This window comes from Pantherophis guttatus, chromosome 3 (assembly GCF_059756535.1).
Source record: "Pantherophis guttatus breed Tessera chromosome 3, ASM5975653v1, whole genome shotgun sequence".
Classification (NCBI taxonomy): Eukaryota; Metazoa; Chordata; class Lepidosauria; order Squamata; family Colubridae; genus Pantherophis; species Pantherophis guttatus.
Window position 1 is genome coordinate 50,835,075 of NC_142065.1, and position 18,238 is coordinate 50,853,312.

An 18,238-nucleotide genomic window follows, 5' to 3' on the forward strand; every position below is an offset into this window, starting at 1 on the left:
TAATTTGCTAAATGCAGGGTAATCTATAAACCTGTGACTTTAGGAATCTCAGTACTTACTGTAATACACACACACATCTAATCTTTTTGTAAAAAAATAATTTATTTTCTTCTTAGACCAAATTCGTTCCTTCACATTATTATAGTGATGAGTATTTTACCATAACTTTCATCAGTGTATTAGTTATTTTCAGATAATTTTTTAAACTTAAAAAGTATATTTACAGTGGGATAGATGGTCCAGAGGAATTTGAGTGACCTTTAAAAAACCTAGGAAAATGTTGCTTGTTTGAATGTAGGCTTCATGAAATTAACATAAACAGCTCCTCTCAATAGATTAATTGAATAGTAATTGTTTGCAAATTGAGTATGAGCCAGCAGTTGACATGGGGAGTGTGGGGGGGGGGGGAGAGGCAAAAAGAATTTAGGCTTCATCCAAAAAGGATGAGAAGGAATTTTTCTACTGGATTCTGTTTTGGCCAGATCCATCCTTCCACTACTCTCCAGATTTAGGCACCATACTTTACGAAGGACTCAATGAAATTGGGACAAATTCAAAGGGAATAAAGAGAACTTTGGGGATAGGAACTAAAAAGAAATGAAGGAGTATGTGATGAGGATGCTGAGGAAATACAATAGCACTGTTTGAATATCTGAAAGGATGTCACAGAGAAAAAAAAACCCAAGACCTGATTGCTAGCATTCCTGAGTGCTGGACACAACACTCCATAAATAACAATAATGTTATTTAAGTTATAGGAATGCAGATTTGCACAATTTAAGAAACTTCCTATCAATAAGAGTAATTTGGCAAACAAATCTAATTACTTAGTAAGGTGCTAGTTCTCCATTATTGGTTATGTTTAAATAGCATTTGGGCCGCTATCAGTCTGAGAGTCTTTATTTGGATTCCTATACTGACAGTTACATTTTACGATATAAATTGCCTCTTCCAATTCTTTGAATTTGTGATTCTATTGTTCTAATAAGGGAATCACTACACATAGTTTATGGTAATACTTAAATTGTATATAATTCTTGGGCTGTTACAGGTGTTTTCACTTTTAATTTGTCCATTAGTTCCATGTCTAGCTACTAGACGATGGTCCTTATCCTTGAACATTTCAGTTCAATTTGTTCCACTGCTTTATTAAATGACCTTGAGAAATTATTTTTCTCTTCTTTGCTTTTCTCTTTCTCATAATGATGACAATAAAAGTTTTTCAGGCTGTGCAACAGCTATTATTAAGTGTTGCCACAGAACACAATGGCATTTTGAGGTCTTGAGATAGATAGAACTGTGGTATAAAAATGAAACATGGTGGAAAGCTCACTCTCAAAATGACAAACAACTGGGGAGGATCCAGTAATCATTTTACTATTTCTAAAGCTAGAAAGTAGCAGGAAGTCATTGGTCTCTTGAAGAACAAGAGTTCCAGGGTTACATAGATCTTATATAGAATATTGATCAAAGATATTTTAAGCATATCCACATTATGTAGAGACCCCAGAGAATTACTTTACAACGGATAAGGATGCAAGATAAGAAAGAAGACACAGTATTATTCAAAGTGCAAAGACTTTACAGTAACATTCTTTGAAATACAGCATAGCAGCTTTGATATATGGGAGGTGCCAAGACTTTAATTGTTATTCTAACAAGCTGATCCCGTACTTAACTGCAGAAAAGAGAAGAGATAAGGAAGCAGTCACTGCAACATCCTTGAATCTGTTACATTTCACCAAAGACATAAATTCTATGGGTATTTGGAGTCCTTGGCAGAACATTGACATAACTATAAAATATCCTCAACTAAATAAACGACCAAAAAATACATTGCAAAGAATTGCATACGGTATTATAAAGTTAGCTACTGCTTTAATAAGGATAACAGCTTTTTTTGTTTTTGTTTCAATTCTATTTCATTCCTCTGTAGGGTAAATTTGACTTTGATGCTAATTTGCTCCATGCTATTTGCTATCATTGCATGCTGTTTACTGTCATCTGCCTTTCTTATCATGATCACTACTGTGTTTTCTGCTTCCTCCTTTCAACAGTACTTGCTGTTTCTCTATGGCTCCAGGGGCTACCTGTCATTCAGTTTTGTTACCTCTACTCTCTTAATCACTTTTTAATCAAGTTTGTTATTGACAAAGCATCCATTGATCCACTGGACACCCTTTTCATTTATTTTCCTGCTAAGGGCTTATTTAAAACCAGCCAAATATACTTGCTCTTCAGTTTGGTGGCTCTAAACTGTGTAGCGAGTTCATCCCTGTTTGTTTTAGTCGTAACTCTGCCTTCCAAGTGTACTCCTGGTTGCTTAGGATGGAGACTCTCAAAGATTTTTTTTTTTGAGGCAGGAGAGGTTCTTAACATTCAGAGAATGAAGAATGTTGCAGATCTCCAGGCACATTTTGACATCTGCTTATTTAGTGAGCAAATAACACAGTTGTAAGTCATCTTATTCCAGTAATGTTAAAATGAATTATGGAATCATATGTCTGGTTGATTTAAAAAAAAAAGAAAAAAAATGAAAAATGGTCATTGATCAAATAATATAGAATCATCAATCAGCCTTGACTATATAATGATCCATTTTGCTAGAACATTCCTGAGGCAGCCACAATCCCTCCGGCCACTCTTGAGAAGGGGAAGGACTACCAAATTGCTTCTGCTTATATACTTAATGAGAATATATGGAATTGCTTCTTCCAACTCTTTTTCTTATCAGGGTAATATCTAAATTAATTGTGTTGCTTTGAAGACAGAGAAACCCCCAAAGATACTGTATTAACATCTTTTAAAATCACAGAGTTGCACATACTGCTATGCTAAAAATTTCTGCTGCACTTTTTCAATATTATTGGAAGGAAAATAAATGGCTTTTGATTCTCTCACACATATTCCCCCCCCCCAATGAGGAGGTGGTGTGGATGTTTTATAAGGGTTTATATCATTTCTCCCAACACCTTTCTCCAGCAGCCTTCCTGTCTTCCCACATTTTTATTCAAGTTCATAGAAAGACAATATACTGCAGCTCCTCCCACAGAGGAAATTTACCAGTATATCAACAACTGTACTCTGTCACTTTGCCAAAAAAAAGTTCGAAATGCTACTCATATAAATGCTAAAGGCTTTCTAAAGCTTCTTGAGAATGAGGTAGAAAAATGGGACAATTTTTGCAAAGGCTGAAAACTTTTGAGAAACTTTAAGAAAGCCTTTAGCATAACATTTTCACTGAAGTTATCTTGGCTCTTGTTACTGAGTTCTGATATAATTTCTGCCTAATTTTTCACTGCTTAAAATTATGTGGCTCAAAGATGATAATAATATAATAGGCAAAGTATCTTTGTACCTCTTCCCTCTCTCATTTTCAAGGAGTTTTTGATAGCTTATGTTAATGATTTTATTACAAAAGCAGTAATGCTAAATTGTGAAATCCTGAAGTAAGGCTGCAATCCTTTATAATAGTTACGTTCCATTGAACTATACAGTGGTTTCCAGTGATCTGGGAGAAACATTTCCTCTTCTAAACTTTCAAAATCTAATCTCAGTTCTTTGGAACAAACCTTGGGCACATGGGGATTGATGAAAGTTGGAGAAGAAAGATACCCTATTATAAACTTATGATGGATTTCATCTACAAGGCCCGGTATAAACCTCACTGAACTAAGTGTGTGTCATAATTTTGGTGAACACTTGCACAGGATTATGTCCCAAGGTGGAAGAGCTGCAATTCAAATGTAGAGCAGATGCTTTCATGTAGATCTCAGATCCAGTTGCAGCCTCTCCAGTCTGCTGTGTCCCTGTCCAACAAACTGGTAGTTTGGATTCTGTTAGATTCCAAAACAATGATCACTATATGAGCAGGTAAACCTTTATTCCAAGGCAGAATAAAAAAAGTAGCATAATAGCAAATTAATATGAGACAGTTGTCACAGAATAGCCAAGAATGTAACATAACACAAGACAAGGAGCAAAGACTGTTCAAGAGTAGAAATATGCAAAGAAAATAAGACCTTACACCCTTCTGGCAATCATGGAATCCCAAAGAGATGATGGTGGGTGGATCACTTCAAAACCAGAAAATATTCAGCATTCTCCTGTTTAATTCTGTTCCATTCCATGTGGGAGTGGGTATTGACTAGCTGATATAGGTTCTGAATCATCATTACTCACACTCTTTTTTAATTGTCTCATTTCACTGGAATTTGCCAAGGGCAAAGTTCATCTTCTCTTGTATTTTTTTGTATTTTGTATTTTATTGAATTTATATACCGCCCTACTCCCAAAGGACTCAGGGTGGTGAACAGCCATAGAATAAAACATATAAATACAAAATTTAAAATAAAATAAAACGAATTAAATAATTTGGCTGAACAAATTTAAAACCCCAATAATTTAAAAACAAATTTAAAATTTCCATTTAAAAAGGGGAAAGACTTAGATCAGGCCAGCTTGATGAAATAAGAAAGTCTTGAGCGTGTGACGGAAGGTACGCAGATCCGGGATCCTCTGTATCTCCGGGGGGAGCTCGTACTTATACTTGGAATCCTTTGTTTAATTCTACCATAATTGAGATGATCAAGGTTAAGGAGTAGTTTGATAGTTAAGACATCAGCCTAGAAACCAGGAGATCATGAGCTCTAGTCCTGCCTTAAACATGAAGCCACTTGGTGACCCTGTCGCTCTCTCTCTCTTAGTTCTAGGATGCAGGCAATGGCAAACCACTACTGAAATCTTGCCAAGAAAACTGCAAAGACTTATCCAGGCACTTGTCAGGAGACAAGACTGACTGGAAGGCGCCATAACAATATTAATAATAAATGGCAATGAGACCATCTCGAAGTTAACAAGTATCTGTTTCCCATAATTTTTAGATTGAAAATGAGATGTTCACCAAGGACATGGCAAAATAAAATAATCCAAGTATACTCTTTAGTGACTAAAATAAATAAATGTTTAATTCTGTTTTACAGGTAGCCCTCATTTAATGACCATAATGAATCCAGAATTTCCATCATACGTCCTTGTGATTATTAAGCAGGTCACCACATGACCTGACTTGATTTTACAACCATTGTAAAGTGAATCACCATGATTGTTAAGTGAATCATGTGATTGTTAAATGAGTCATATGATTATTAAGTGAATCCATTCTCCCAGAGGAAAACATCAAAAAATGCCACAAATTGTGGCCATGTGGGGATGAGACACTGTAATTAGCTGCCAAGTGTCCAAAATGCTATCATATGACTATGGGAAGGGAGTAATCAGTATGTTTTGGGGGTACATTGTAACTTTGAGCAGTCGTCAAATGAAGACTATCTGTACATCCTCAATCATTAAAAGGAATAAAATTCTAGATACCAAGCAAAAGAAGTGCATATCACATATTCCGTTCCTCCTCTGTTCAAACCCTTCCAAATCCTGGTGAAACAACTAGAACCATTACCTATCCCATTAATCTGACAGATAGTTTCCAGTTAGAAGTACAAAAAGTTGACTGGATGTGAAGTAGTTTTCTATCTTCCTGTACCCAAAATCTTTTCAGTAGCTTTTTGGTCATGATGGAGCCATAAACTGTTATTGGTAACAGTAAAAATTCAATTAATAAATCTCTGGACATTGAGAGAGGAGATATGACTCTTCTTTTTTCAATTTTCAGAAGGCTTTTATTTATTTATTTAGGAAATTTATATTCCTAAATAATGCGCCTATTCGCATATGGTGACTTGAGGCAGCTTACAAGAATATAAAAACCTCATATAAAAACAATAAAACTAATAAAAGAGAGAATCATATAAAAAATGAATAATATAATATAATAAAATAAAATAACCCTCCACCTCCTGCCCTGGCAACAACACATCACACAAGCCATTTAATGGGTTCAATCCAGGGGTGAAATGCTCCCGGTTTGGACTGGATCACCCGATCCGGTAGCAATGGCAGCGGGTGGTTTGGAGAACCGGTAGCAAAAATCCCTGCCCCCCCGGCCCCCATGCCCAGCTGAGCAGCACAATCATCAGAGGCTTTTTTTTATTTTTAAAAGCATTTTTTCTACAACCTCTTCGGCCGAGTTAAAAAAAAAAAGCCTCTGATGATCACGCAGCTCAGCTGGGATCGTCAAAGGCTTTTAAAAGCATTTTTCCACCGAAGAGGTTGTAGAAAAAATGCTTTTAAAAGTTAAAAATAAAAAGTTGGCCACGCCTACCCAGTGACATTACCCCCCCCCACCAGGCTACCTGTAGTAACAAATTTTACATTTCACCACTGGTTCAATCCCGTTCTGGGTTCCCCAGGCCCACTGGAAGAACCAGATCTTCAGTGCCTTCCGGAAGAGTGTTAGAGTGGGGGCCATTCTAATCTCTGGGGGAATGATGTTCCAGAGAGAGGGAGCCACCATGGAGAAGGCCATTCTTCTGGGTGCCCCCCTAGGAGATGGGACCCGCAACATTCCTTGCCTCCCCACTCTGGTGAGTCAGGTAGATGTAACCAGCAAGAGATGGTCCCTCAGATAATAGTATCAGCCATTATATCCATCTGGATTACTGTACTGAAAGTTTTGAGAATGGGAGATACTATTATTTGGAGACAGTTTCTGCTTAAACTACACTCTGGTATATGGTCCCTCCATTTGATCTTCATTTCTTTTTAATATCTGAATACTCCAATTATGGAGGTTTGGAGCAGGATGTCAATACATAGATGTATCCAGACCTATTTCTCTGAAACAACTTTAGATAATAGAGTGGTTCTCTTGAATATCTGCCAGCAATTGATAATGAATTGAACTTGGTGGGTTCATATATTGAATTTGGAATCAAACAAGATGTTCTTTGTGAGGGTCCATAATTCCAGAGTCAGGGTAGATTTTGTTCCGAATGGAATTACACTTTTACGAAGGAGCAGATATACAGTTTTGGAGTATTTCTCAATTTTCATCTCTCTCCAATCTCTCTCCAAGTGAGGCAACAGCTAGAGATACTTTTCATTGGCTTCAAGTGATATGCCAACTCCTTTCCTTCCTGGAAGAAAATGATCTTAAAACAGTCATGCATATTCTGGTAATCTAAGTTTAAACAATTATGGGACTGCCTGTATGTCTAATCCAGAAATTTGAGTTGGCACAGAATTCAGCTGCCAGGTTATCCTTTGGAAAATCACATTACACTTGTGCTAAAAGCATTGTAGAATCAATCACTTTGTTTCAGATGAAATTCAAAGTGTTGATTATTATATTTAAAACCATCTATAGCTTGGGTTCAAGACACAAGACAACATCTCTTGGATTACCCCTCCCTACTTGTTGAAAGCATCTGAGGAAGTTAAGTTAAAGCTGCTTTAGGCAACCAGGGATCACGCCTTGTCTGTAGTCACCCAAATTCTTTAGAATTAACTCTCTGTTGAATTGTGGAGCTTAAGTCACTTTTTAAAAAGTCTTATGACATGGTTTGAATTGTTTATTTTGTTTACACTATTTTTTTATTTTGTTTTTGTTTACATTATTATTCTAGCAGAGTTTTTATTTTAGGTTTTAAGTTTTTATTATAAGTTGTTGAGACTTCAGTAATTGTCAGTATAATAATTTTAATAAATAATAACTAAATAAAATTTCTCCCAGCTATTGCAATGAAATCAAGAGCTCGTGTTGGGTTTACTAGTTATTGGGCTTGGCAGCAATTTCAGAAATTGGAATAGGTTGTGCAGACTAAATTAAAAATGGGATTATCTGGTGAAGCAGAATGGAACAGGTAATCAGTTTTCCCCTAGAGAACATTATACCATCATTTCAGGTGATATTGGAACAAAGATGCTAGGTAAAAATAGTGAAATTACATTTTACTTCAATCCTGTAAATTCTCCTAAATCCTTATGCCATACCTCCCAGAGTTTAGTTATAAATAGGATGTATATTATGGAGGCTAAAAGAGTTGTAGAACATCAAATTGCTGCTAAATACATGGTCTCACTAACTTTTGTATATTTGATCCTGATTGTCCAGCATTCATTGACTCTTTAAATGCACACCCCATATTTTCAAGAAATGCAAAATAAAGGCTCACTGGATAATCAGTTTGTGAGCTATAGTCTGCAAAGATATGGTCTGATTGGGTTATGCTTGCTTTGAAGGTGTTGAAAGTGTTGAAGGAGAATCCAGATTCAGATTTCTATGTCTATCCATAGATTTAATGTGGTGCAGAGAAATAAAGATGGCAAATAGTACTTAATGCTGTGAAAATTAGTAACTGAATAGGTTACTTCTGGATATGACTGGACATGCCAAGTTAATTTTATTTGCAATTCATATAGTGAGCACAATGTGGGTGCTTCCTGCCTTGCCAATTTGACACAGTGCCTGCATCAGTTTAAATATAAAACCCCTGATGATCACATACATTGTTTTTTGCTTTTGTCTCTCCAGGAATGTGTTGATGGCAGCAAAGCGAGCCAATCAGACTGGGCACTTCATCTGGATGGGTTCTGACAGCTGGGGTTCCAAAATTGCCCCCGTGAGAGATGTGGAAGAGATTGCAGAAGGATCTGTCACCATCTTGCCCAAGAGGGCATCTGTTAGAGGTAAGCCTAGACATTTTCAAGAGCTTTAACTTGTTCTTTGAATTTGGTAAGTGTATAAAAATAAAAATCTGTTATCATTATTCTTAGCTTGTAACATTCATTCAGATGTCATCCATGCTTTTTGATGATTATGGAAAGAAGCTTATCTTGATTTGGGGTACCCTAAAGGCCTTATTCCTTGAATGTCCATGATTTTCCTTGAATTTTGCTCTGCTGAAACTTATATCTAAACAACTGCTTGTTTAGCAACAACTGATGTATGTCTTACTTATGATCAAACTGCTGGCTGAAAAGGTGTCTCAATCTGTTGAAAAATGACAGTAGGTGTTCTGAGGTAAAGTGGATAGTTTCATGCTTATGAAGCCTATATTGCTTTATATTAAAACTTCAGTATCATCAGCCATGTGTGGCCAAAGCAGTGGCTCAGGAGTTAGTCTCACATTTAGGGAGTAGCAAGCTTCTGAGTATATACTTAGCCCATCAGAACTAAAATTATAATCCTTTTATTCAAAAAATGCAAAACCAACTCATCTCCTACCCTCCAGCATTCTTTATTCCAGCAACCAAATTCCATTTTAGTTGCTGTGACTATTAAACAATTGGGAGTCAGAAAACCTGGTGATCTAGTTCAAGAAAAGGCATGTATGGCCCTCCAGATGTTGTTAAATTTCGGTGCTGATCATTATGGTAAATGAAGAATGATACGATCTGTAGTCCAGCAGCATCTGGAGGACCACAGGTTGTCCACTTTTCATGCCAGTAGATAGTGATCTACCATATACTTTCTTCCTTCCACAGAGATATGGTTTACAACATGGAGCAAATTTCTGGTTTATGGGATCATACACTGATGCTTAATTGTGGTAACATTTGTACATGCTGTAGATAATCATAACAATGTACCATCTGGAAGATTCTTTCTGAAATGCTCAGTAATTGTTATGATTATTGAGAGTGATATATCCCAGATGAAATGAATAAAAGGATTTTAAATGGGGGCTATACTAAAGTTGCCGCATACAGGTTGTAAAAATCCAGACAACCATGCCATGGCAAGAAAGAGGAAAGGCTAATGGTGTCACCTAATGGTCATTCAGCACTTTATAGCCAGATGTTAAGATACCATAAGTTAAGATTTCTCAACTTTGCAAAATGGCAACAGTACTCAATTGAACGATTTCTTTTGTGTTACCATTGGACAAGAAATGAATGTACCTTACTAGGTTTTCCTTGATTCATTTCCAGGTGTCATTTTGGAAACTGAAGCCAGTCTGCTTGGCTTGGTATTTTGAGTGAACAGCATTTTCTTACAAATAACAGATTAAGATCCTTCTTCTCCAGTATGACAAACAATTATGAAATCAGAGATATATTTGTCAGTATACTTTGTTAGTGTACTTTCTTGATTTTGATTTGCATTGGATAATGTAATGTAATTTTTATCATTTCTCTTACCACATATCAGTATCTTTTTGATTTATTTTTGAATGGTTAGAAACTTAAAATAATGGATAACAATGTTCACCCTTACTTTACTATACATCTTACTGTAAAATATCTGTGTATACTTCTACATCAATCCAAATATCAAAACTATATTGCTACCAAGGACACTAGTACAGAAGCCGGAATCATTTGCAAAAGAAGCTGAACTCAATTATTGATGGCCGATTTCATAGATCACAAATATCCATTAATATTTTGTCACATGTCAGTTGTAACTCTCTGCAGAAACCAGACTTTTATTTGTTTCAACTGGGCTAAAAACCACACTCATAAAATACAAAACAATTTAACCACAGCAATTTATACAGTTTTATTGACTTTTTTGACGTCTTGGCAGACTTTAATAGATAAATATCTTGTAAAATAAATAGACATGAGAGTATAATAAAAGTTCATTTCAAAGTTACATTCTACAACAGAAATAATAACCTAGAGAGAGACCATTGGATTGTATGTGACTCATAGATCCTGTGTGCCTCTGCTAAGAAAAGAAAGGAGGCAGAAAACCATTTGTAACTTTAGTAATACTCAAAGACCAAGTTTAATTGCCTGAAACAATATTTTAGAAAAATATTGCAATCTTTTTCTAAGTTGTTCAAAATCTGCAGTTGGAGAACTCATGTGCTAAGCACGATCAGGATTACTCCCATGCATTTGAGATGATGGTATCAAGATATTTTAAAAAATCTTTCACTAAGAGCAAGTAGCTCTGATGTACTCTCTAAGAAGACTGTTGAGTATACTTGTTTTCAGCTTTAGGATGAAACATTCCCAGTTGATCAATATTGTAAAGCAAGGAGAACTCAATCTGAGCTTTCCAACCTAACATGAGCTTCTTTAGCATGCTTTAACAAGCAATTGACTCTGCCAGGTCTTATGGGTTGGGGAGAAATAGTTGGAGAAAGTAGTAAATATCTATAAAGCTATGAAAAGCTTTATACAGTAGATTACCATCAGCATTTTGAATTGAACCTGGAAACAAAGTGGTAACTGGTGCATTTCACAAAATAGAAGTGTCACATAGGTGAACTGAGGTGCATTCATAACTACTTTCACCACCATATTCTGGTCCAGATACAATTTTGGAAAGGTTTTCAAGTACAGTTCCATGTAGACTGTGTTACAATAGTCCAAACTAAAGGTAGCTATAAGACAATTCCCCAATTGAGAGAAAAATACAGTTGACACAAGATAAATCAAATCAAAGGCCCTGCTAAACATGGTTGACACTTCCCCTTTGAGCCTAGAAACAAAAGTTTCATTATTTTTTTCCAGCTGTCTTTCCATTAGCCCCAAAGACAAGCATCTGGTTTCAACAGTACTTTATTCTATAATCTTCTGAATTATTGTATGCATTCATATTCAAAATTTTCTGGCTGTTTTACATGTCCATCAAAGATGATCAAATGTCCCTTCCTGTCATTCACATTTAAGGTTAAATGTGAAGACATTAAATGTTCTCTTTGTTAAGCTTTTTGCAAAAAATTCTCGACTCTTTAAATCCGTAAAGTCTCTTTTGATTTTTATAATCCTGAAAGAAGGTTTAATTAACCAAAAGGAATCTTATCTTTGCTGCAAAGGAAATTCCTCTCTATTTACAGATTAATTATTTCACAAAGTGATTAAGAAATGAGGATGGCAGGCTTATTTTCCATATAGGTTATACTGCAGTTATGAATGTAGGTGGAATCTCAGGACTTCTGGCTGCTTAACTCCCAAGTTGACTACAAAAACTTCCATTTCTGCAGTTTATTTATGAGGAGTTGCCACCCAGAGTACAAGTGGGTTATCTCAGCATCTGTCTTTCATCCAAAAAGATTTTGCAGGTTAGCATCTATGTTCCAGTCTGAGATCTCTGTTGCAGTCTCTCTCTGCTCTTTCAGAGATGTCAATACACCATATTTCCTCAACGTTAGGCTCAATAGTTGCATACAATTCTTAAGTGATTACATCTTAGTTTTTTATGATAAAAATGGAGACCCTTATCTGGAGTAGTACTTAAGATGTTGAAATCAGACAGAAGAAAACCTGTATACAAACCTGTATTCAACCATAAAGCTCACAGGGTTACTTGGGTCAGTTATTGTCAGGTGTGAAAGACCAGGTCCACATGTGAAGGTTCAATTAAGCTGATTTATTGCTAAAAAACCATGCCCAGGAATCTTCTTAACTAACAGTCATAACCTGGTTAGAGTTAGATAAAGGTTAACAACACTAAAAGGGGGTTAGACTTAGTTCATTTGTGGTTACATAGGGATTCTAGGCTGATCCCTCTTTTCACTCTTCCCCCAGGATTTGCCATGTATCTTTTATAAAACTCAGCTCACACACTGTTAAGACAATAAAATATTAAGATATCAGTCAGACTGAGAGTTTTAAAAAAATAGTGAAATATGCATGCAATAAAAAAAATATTCAATCCATGATTATACAACTTTTTTTTTTAAAGAAGGGAAAAATTATTTATGGTGGTAGTGGGGAGAATCCAGAAAAATGGGCACTTTAACAGTGCTCATTTTGAAACTGCTATAAATTTAAAAAGCAAGCATATGGATTTAAATCAAACTTCTGTCATCCTCATATTCATGTGCAAATAAATGACATGGCATGGTCTGAAATCAGTTGTCCATCAAGGAAAGAATAATCAGCAGCCTGGAAAACATATATTTTTTTGAAAGGAAAACTAGTGAATGCAATGGATATGTGCCCATGCTGCTCTAAGCCAATAGCAAAAGTTTAATTTTAATTATGCTAAACACAAACTAATTTCTTTAGTGTAAAATGACTATCAGAGGGGGGTTGAAATACATACACTAAGTATGGTGGCTTTATGACTCTCTCCCTAAGGCATAGCCTTGTTAATTGAATGAAGTCTTTTTAATGGGCTTATGGTACTCAACAGTTCTTTCCTTTCTAATGAATGACCCTTCAAGAAATGGAACTGTGGCTGTGAGCTAAATCTGGCATTGTTAGACTCTTGATGCTGTCTAGATAAGTAGATTAAATATATACTTACCATTGAGGACCATGTGAAGCTTCACTTTAGTGGCAATTCAATCTTGTAACTGAATCTTCAGATCAGAATTGTCAAATAGGTCTGGTGCATGGCAGATCAGTTACCTCTGAATTAATTCAGACATTAGTTGGACTTCTAGGCATGAGGAGACTTTTGTAGCAACAAATCACCCAAATGGTTTGAGGATTCAAATCAATTTGTCAAATGAATTGCAAAATTGAATCAGATTTTGACCAGCTGCCCTATTAATCACCAGAGAAGGCAACCTAGTGTCTTCTATATGTTTCAGATGACAGTGTTCATAATTCCCAGCCAGACATGGTCTGGCATGGGTTGATGAAAGTTGAGGCAATGATTCACCAATAGGATGAATCTGCTGCAGGCCACAAACACCAAGCTACCTTCAATAATCTTTAACTCTAACACTCTGGAGGTTGATCTGCTTTTACATCAGAGAATTTCGAAGCTGACCATTCATTTGCTACAGGTAAAGAAATTCAATGTACATTGCTTGTCTCCTTTGATGTCATGAAAAGAACTGTCTAAAATAGCTTATAATTTCAAATCAACAAAATGCTGTATTCTGAAAACTGTGAACAACTTAAGTGAAATGAAAACTCTTTTCTGTTAAGAAAGCCTATGATCCTTCAATGGAGACATTATGAATGAAAATCAAAGCATTAATTTCATGCTTATCTATGTGATAATGCAAATATAAATTAATTCCCCTCGCAAATACATAACTTTGGGCCATTGGTCTTTAGGGATTTAAAGTTACTACCATGCGATATTGAATCTGGGGCATCTTAGGAGTTTGTGGTCTGCCAAACTGGGATTTTTCCTGGGTAATCAACAGCCCAACTGGATACTGGAGGCTGCAATCTAGATCTATTTTTTGTCTCAAAGTTGAGGTGTAATCTGGAAGAGAGGGACATTAGATCACTCTCTAGTTGCCTTTTGGCTTACTGTGCTATTCATCCTTGTGGGAAAATAGGGCCTGTTCAATCAGCTTGCCCCAGGTCAATGATGGACCCAATGAAGTTCCAGAGAGAGCTTGGGGTTTTCTCTGAAGATCTGGTGGGTTGTTTGGCTCAGGCCTTACATGCTGCCTGGAATGAGCGAGTAGCTGAGGCCTTGGTTCATATCACTCATATGGGGTCTCTACCTGTGTGCCTGTACTGGGGTACAACTTAGTGTACTTGAAAGAGTATCAGGATCACCACTGGAGGAAGACTCAAAGTACATGGGTAAGAGCCCATATTAGGGATTATCTTGTGGCAATAAGGATGATGAACATTCTCAACAACCATTTGTTTTCTCTGCCATCTGTGTTTGTTTTGTTGTGTATTATTTGTGTTGAATGTGCTGTTTCTTTGTTTTTAACTGTTTTTAACAATTTGTAAACCATCCCAAGTCACTTGTAGTTGGGCAGCAGATAAATTTAATAAATTATTATTATTTTTTTTAAAAAAGGCAAAGATTCAAAATTTGAGAAGCAAAAAGGAAGAAGAGTACCTTAAAGTGTTCTATAGCTGAACAAGAGAATTGAGAGAGCTGTTAAAATGCAATGTAATATATTTTGAGTACATATTTGCTATATATTTAAATTTGTTAAGGTAAGAATTGTTTATGAAAGAAATGGAAAAGAGCTATAGGCATGAAATAATATGATGGGCTGGGCTCTGATACATTTTTGACATGACAGATCTTCAAACTGAAGTGCATATCTAAGCATATTAAAATAAATGCATATTAAAATAAAAATGCAGAAACATATCTATTTTCAGTGTATTCTACTTGTGAATGTTTTTCTTTATTCCATTTGTTTCAGCACTGATTTTTCAGATTTTAAAAACATTTTCTGAAAATACATACATGTGATACAGCTTAAGCAGAGATACACAGCTTGGTGCCCCCAAATATTTTAGATTTCAGTTCAGTTCCAGCTACCTTAGCCAATGGCAAGTAGTTGTGAAAACTGGAATCTAAAATATTGAGTGGCATCAGCAGTAGTGTCCGTAAAAAGCTTTGATAACTTCATCACACAAACATTGCACATTATCACAACATCTGATGCAAGTACATCAGTGCAGAATTTGCATCGTGATGCCTCCAAATCCATGTTCTCAATTTGACATCATCATGCTTACTACTGATGCTACTGTCCAAACTATTTTCAATTAGCAAAGTAGCACTAAATGTTATAATTGAGTGAGCTGGGATTTTGATCTATAACTTTTTTTCTCCTTTCAGGGAAAACAACAAAAATAGCTGGCTTCCCCACTATCATGTTTGAACCTATGATGCAAGTTAACACATTTAGTTATTGGCATCTTGTGTTGAAGATGCCTTTGAAATCTTTTAGGCTCTTTGATATCCAATACATGCTAACAAAAAACCTCAAAGTATTTCAAAACTAATTTCTAATAATGATTATTTTTAAAAATATTAAGGTATTTCAATAACTAAAATTCCCTTTTATCCTTTAAGATCTGTTGTCTACCCTCATATAGCTGACCCTATTTATTTTGGTTTCATGGTTTTATTATCTGTTTCCCTCATTAGGTTTTGATCGCTATTTTTCTAGTAGGACACTGGACAATAATCGCCGGAACATTTGGTTTGCTGAATTTTGGGAGGATAACTTTCACTGCAAGCTAAGTCGCCATGCTCTCAAGAAAGGAAGTGCTATCAAAAAGTGTACAAGTAAGACATTCTAAATGTGGATATATTTGGGGGCATGGATCATTGGTTTGTGTGTGTCAGAGAATGGGGAGGACTGAACAATCTGAGTGGATGGTTGTTGGCTCCATTCGTGTTGTAACCTAAAAGAACATCATTATTTAATAGAGATGTGGCCATTAATTTGATCTTTGTTAGACCTAATGGGCAGTCTCCATTTTGGGGGTTAGCTGTTTCATTGAGAGATACTAGTTGGTTTGCATGCATTGGGTATATGAGTTGAATTCTCTGAGGTGACTGTCAGAACATACTGTTAGATTTTTCATAATGCCAAGTTAATTGTGTGGATTGTATAATAGTAGAGTGAATGGGAAGGTACTGCCAGCTAAGATCAGAAGCTCTGGTAATAGCAGGAAGCAGGTAGGCTGGAATGATGGTTTATTTGTGGGTGAAGCATAATAGAGGAGTAATTGAGCTATGAATCAGGATAATCCTTTCTGATCCGATCTCAACAGGTAATTTCTGCCATTCTTAGTTTCATGCAATATTGGGCTCACTTGCAAGCTATAAAGAGGGGTAACTTAGTCAGTTTGTTGCCCTTCAAAATGTGTTACTCTTTCATAATTTCCATACAGCACAATAAAAATGTTAGATTATCATTCTGAGTCAGCATGACAAAAAGGATCATAACAGTAATGTGTCTAAGAAACACAATATTTGCTAACACTAAATGCATCCTTTCTATGAATCATTGAGATTGTTTTTTGAATAGGAGGGAAAAGGGCATATCTGGAGTAACTAATATAGGATCTTTACAGGGCAGGAAAAAGTAATTTGTATTGATGGAATCAAGGACAGAGGCAGAATAAGAGATTTGTCAGAGAATGGGCCTTTGTGGGTTTTCTCTCCCATTTCCAGCAGTCTTCCCTTGATTGATATCCTCGGGCCTGTTGGGACCAGAACTTTAAAAATCTCCCAAAAAGCAATTGTTTGAGAATTGAGACCCCACACATTTGGTAGCCACTAAGTGGGAGATGGCAGTTCTTGAGGGATGTAAGATCAGCTCCTTTATTATTTTTTTAGACATGAGTAAAGATCATTAACCCTGTATGATATTTTAATGCTCCTCAGTGTTAATGCTAATGCTGCCCTCAGATTTTTATAGCTGCTTTGTTTTGTTTCTGTTCCTGTGTTTCTTGCTTTTATGAGAACTTCTTAATTATCATTTTTAATTATACATTTTTGAGCACCTGGCAAGCAAAGCATATATTTGTATAAATTAAATCAATCAATAAAGCCCATGAGCACCAATAGACACATTTGGGAGTGGGCCAGTAGATTAAGAGCTACATTTTAGGATATGATTCCCTGAGCTTAAGAGCAGAATGTATTGTTCACAAATAAATATACCTACTGAAGACCTGATAGAACCTGGGAGGACTTAGTCTATGAAGGAACCAAGTGCTTACTCTATTTATGGTTATTAAATAAGAATAAACACACATTAAGTCAATTGATCCACATGATCCAGACCACATGGTCCAGTCCCAGTTTCCTTGAGCACCTTCTGCTATCCTTTTTTTTTTTTTTTGCTATCCTGCTTTTATTCTTCACATACCCCTGCCTGCACATTAGTTTCCTTTTAAATTGCTTGCCATCATCTTTCCTCTTCACAGTACACAAGGTCTTTCTTCATTTACTCATAATTTCCATTATGACATTGCAATCCCAACTCCATTGTTCTCGGCTACTGTTTTCGCAGCAATTCTCTCTTAGCAGCCTGATTCAGGAGGGAGAGAGAAGGCATTATAAAACTGCGCCACCATTGTTTGAACCTGGCTTAAGGACTAGAATGGAAGGGAGTTCCTGAAAATAAATAGGGGATGAGAAAGTAGCTCTCTTAAGTGCATGAGTAGAGTTAATCCTGACAAGAGACATGAGATACATGTCTCATGGGTGAATGAATATATTTGTTCATCCTCCCTCTGCTGCCAAAGCTGACGGAAAGTCTGTTTTTGATGTGAAGTGACTGAAACCTTGGTGCTGGACACCTTTTGCCTCAAGCAACAATTAAAATATTTCATTCCATAAAAAACATCTAGCCGCATGGGAAGTACAATGCAGAATTGTTGTTAAAAGGAAGGAGGGGGAAAAACAAACCCCAGAGAAATCAACTGCCATGTAAATGATAATAAATCTTCAAGCCAGGATTACAGAAAGTGACTGGGACTGCTTCTTTATCTCTGTGTTGTCACATTTATTCACCCTCCTTGCCAGACACTGAGCCTCTGTGGAATTGATGAGTGCCACAGTAGATCAGAGGACAAAGCAGAAAGACCGAGAGGGACAGGTAAAACTAATCTTGACCATTGCTTCTATTACCTCCTCTCTTGATCCACCTCAGATATCAGAGCAGCTGCTTGAATGTCAAATCTGCACATCTTGTAA

The 18,238-nt window shown here is 36.2% G+C and overlaps 1 protein-coding gene across 2 annotated transcripts in view; it reads left to right on the forward strand.

Moving 5' to 3' along the window:
- Positions 1–18,238, forward strand: part of GRM4 (glutamate metabotropic receptor 4) — a 355,948-nt gene that overhangs the window by 248,604 nt on the left and 89,106 nt on the right. The window contains exons 5-6 of one of the 2 annotated variants that reach the window (XM_034414637.3): positions 8,432–8,586; positions 15,674–15,814. In XM_034414637.3, coding sequence (XP_034270528.1) covers positions 8,432–8,586; positions 15,674–15,814 — 296 coding nt within the window. The remainder of the gene's footprint in view (positions 1–8,431; positions 8,587–15,673; positions 15,815–18,238) is intronic. The other variant, XM_034414638.3, reaches the window with a different exon arrangement.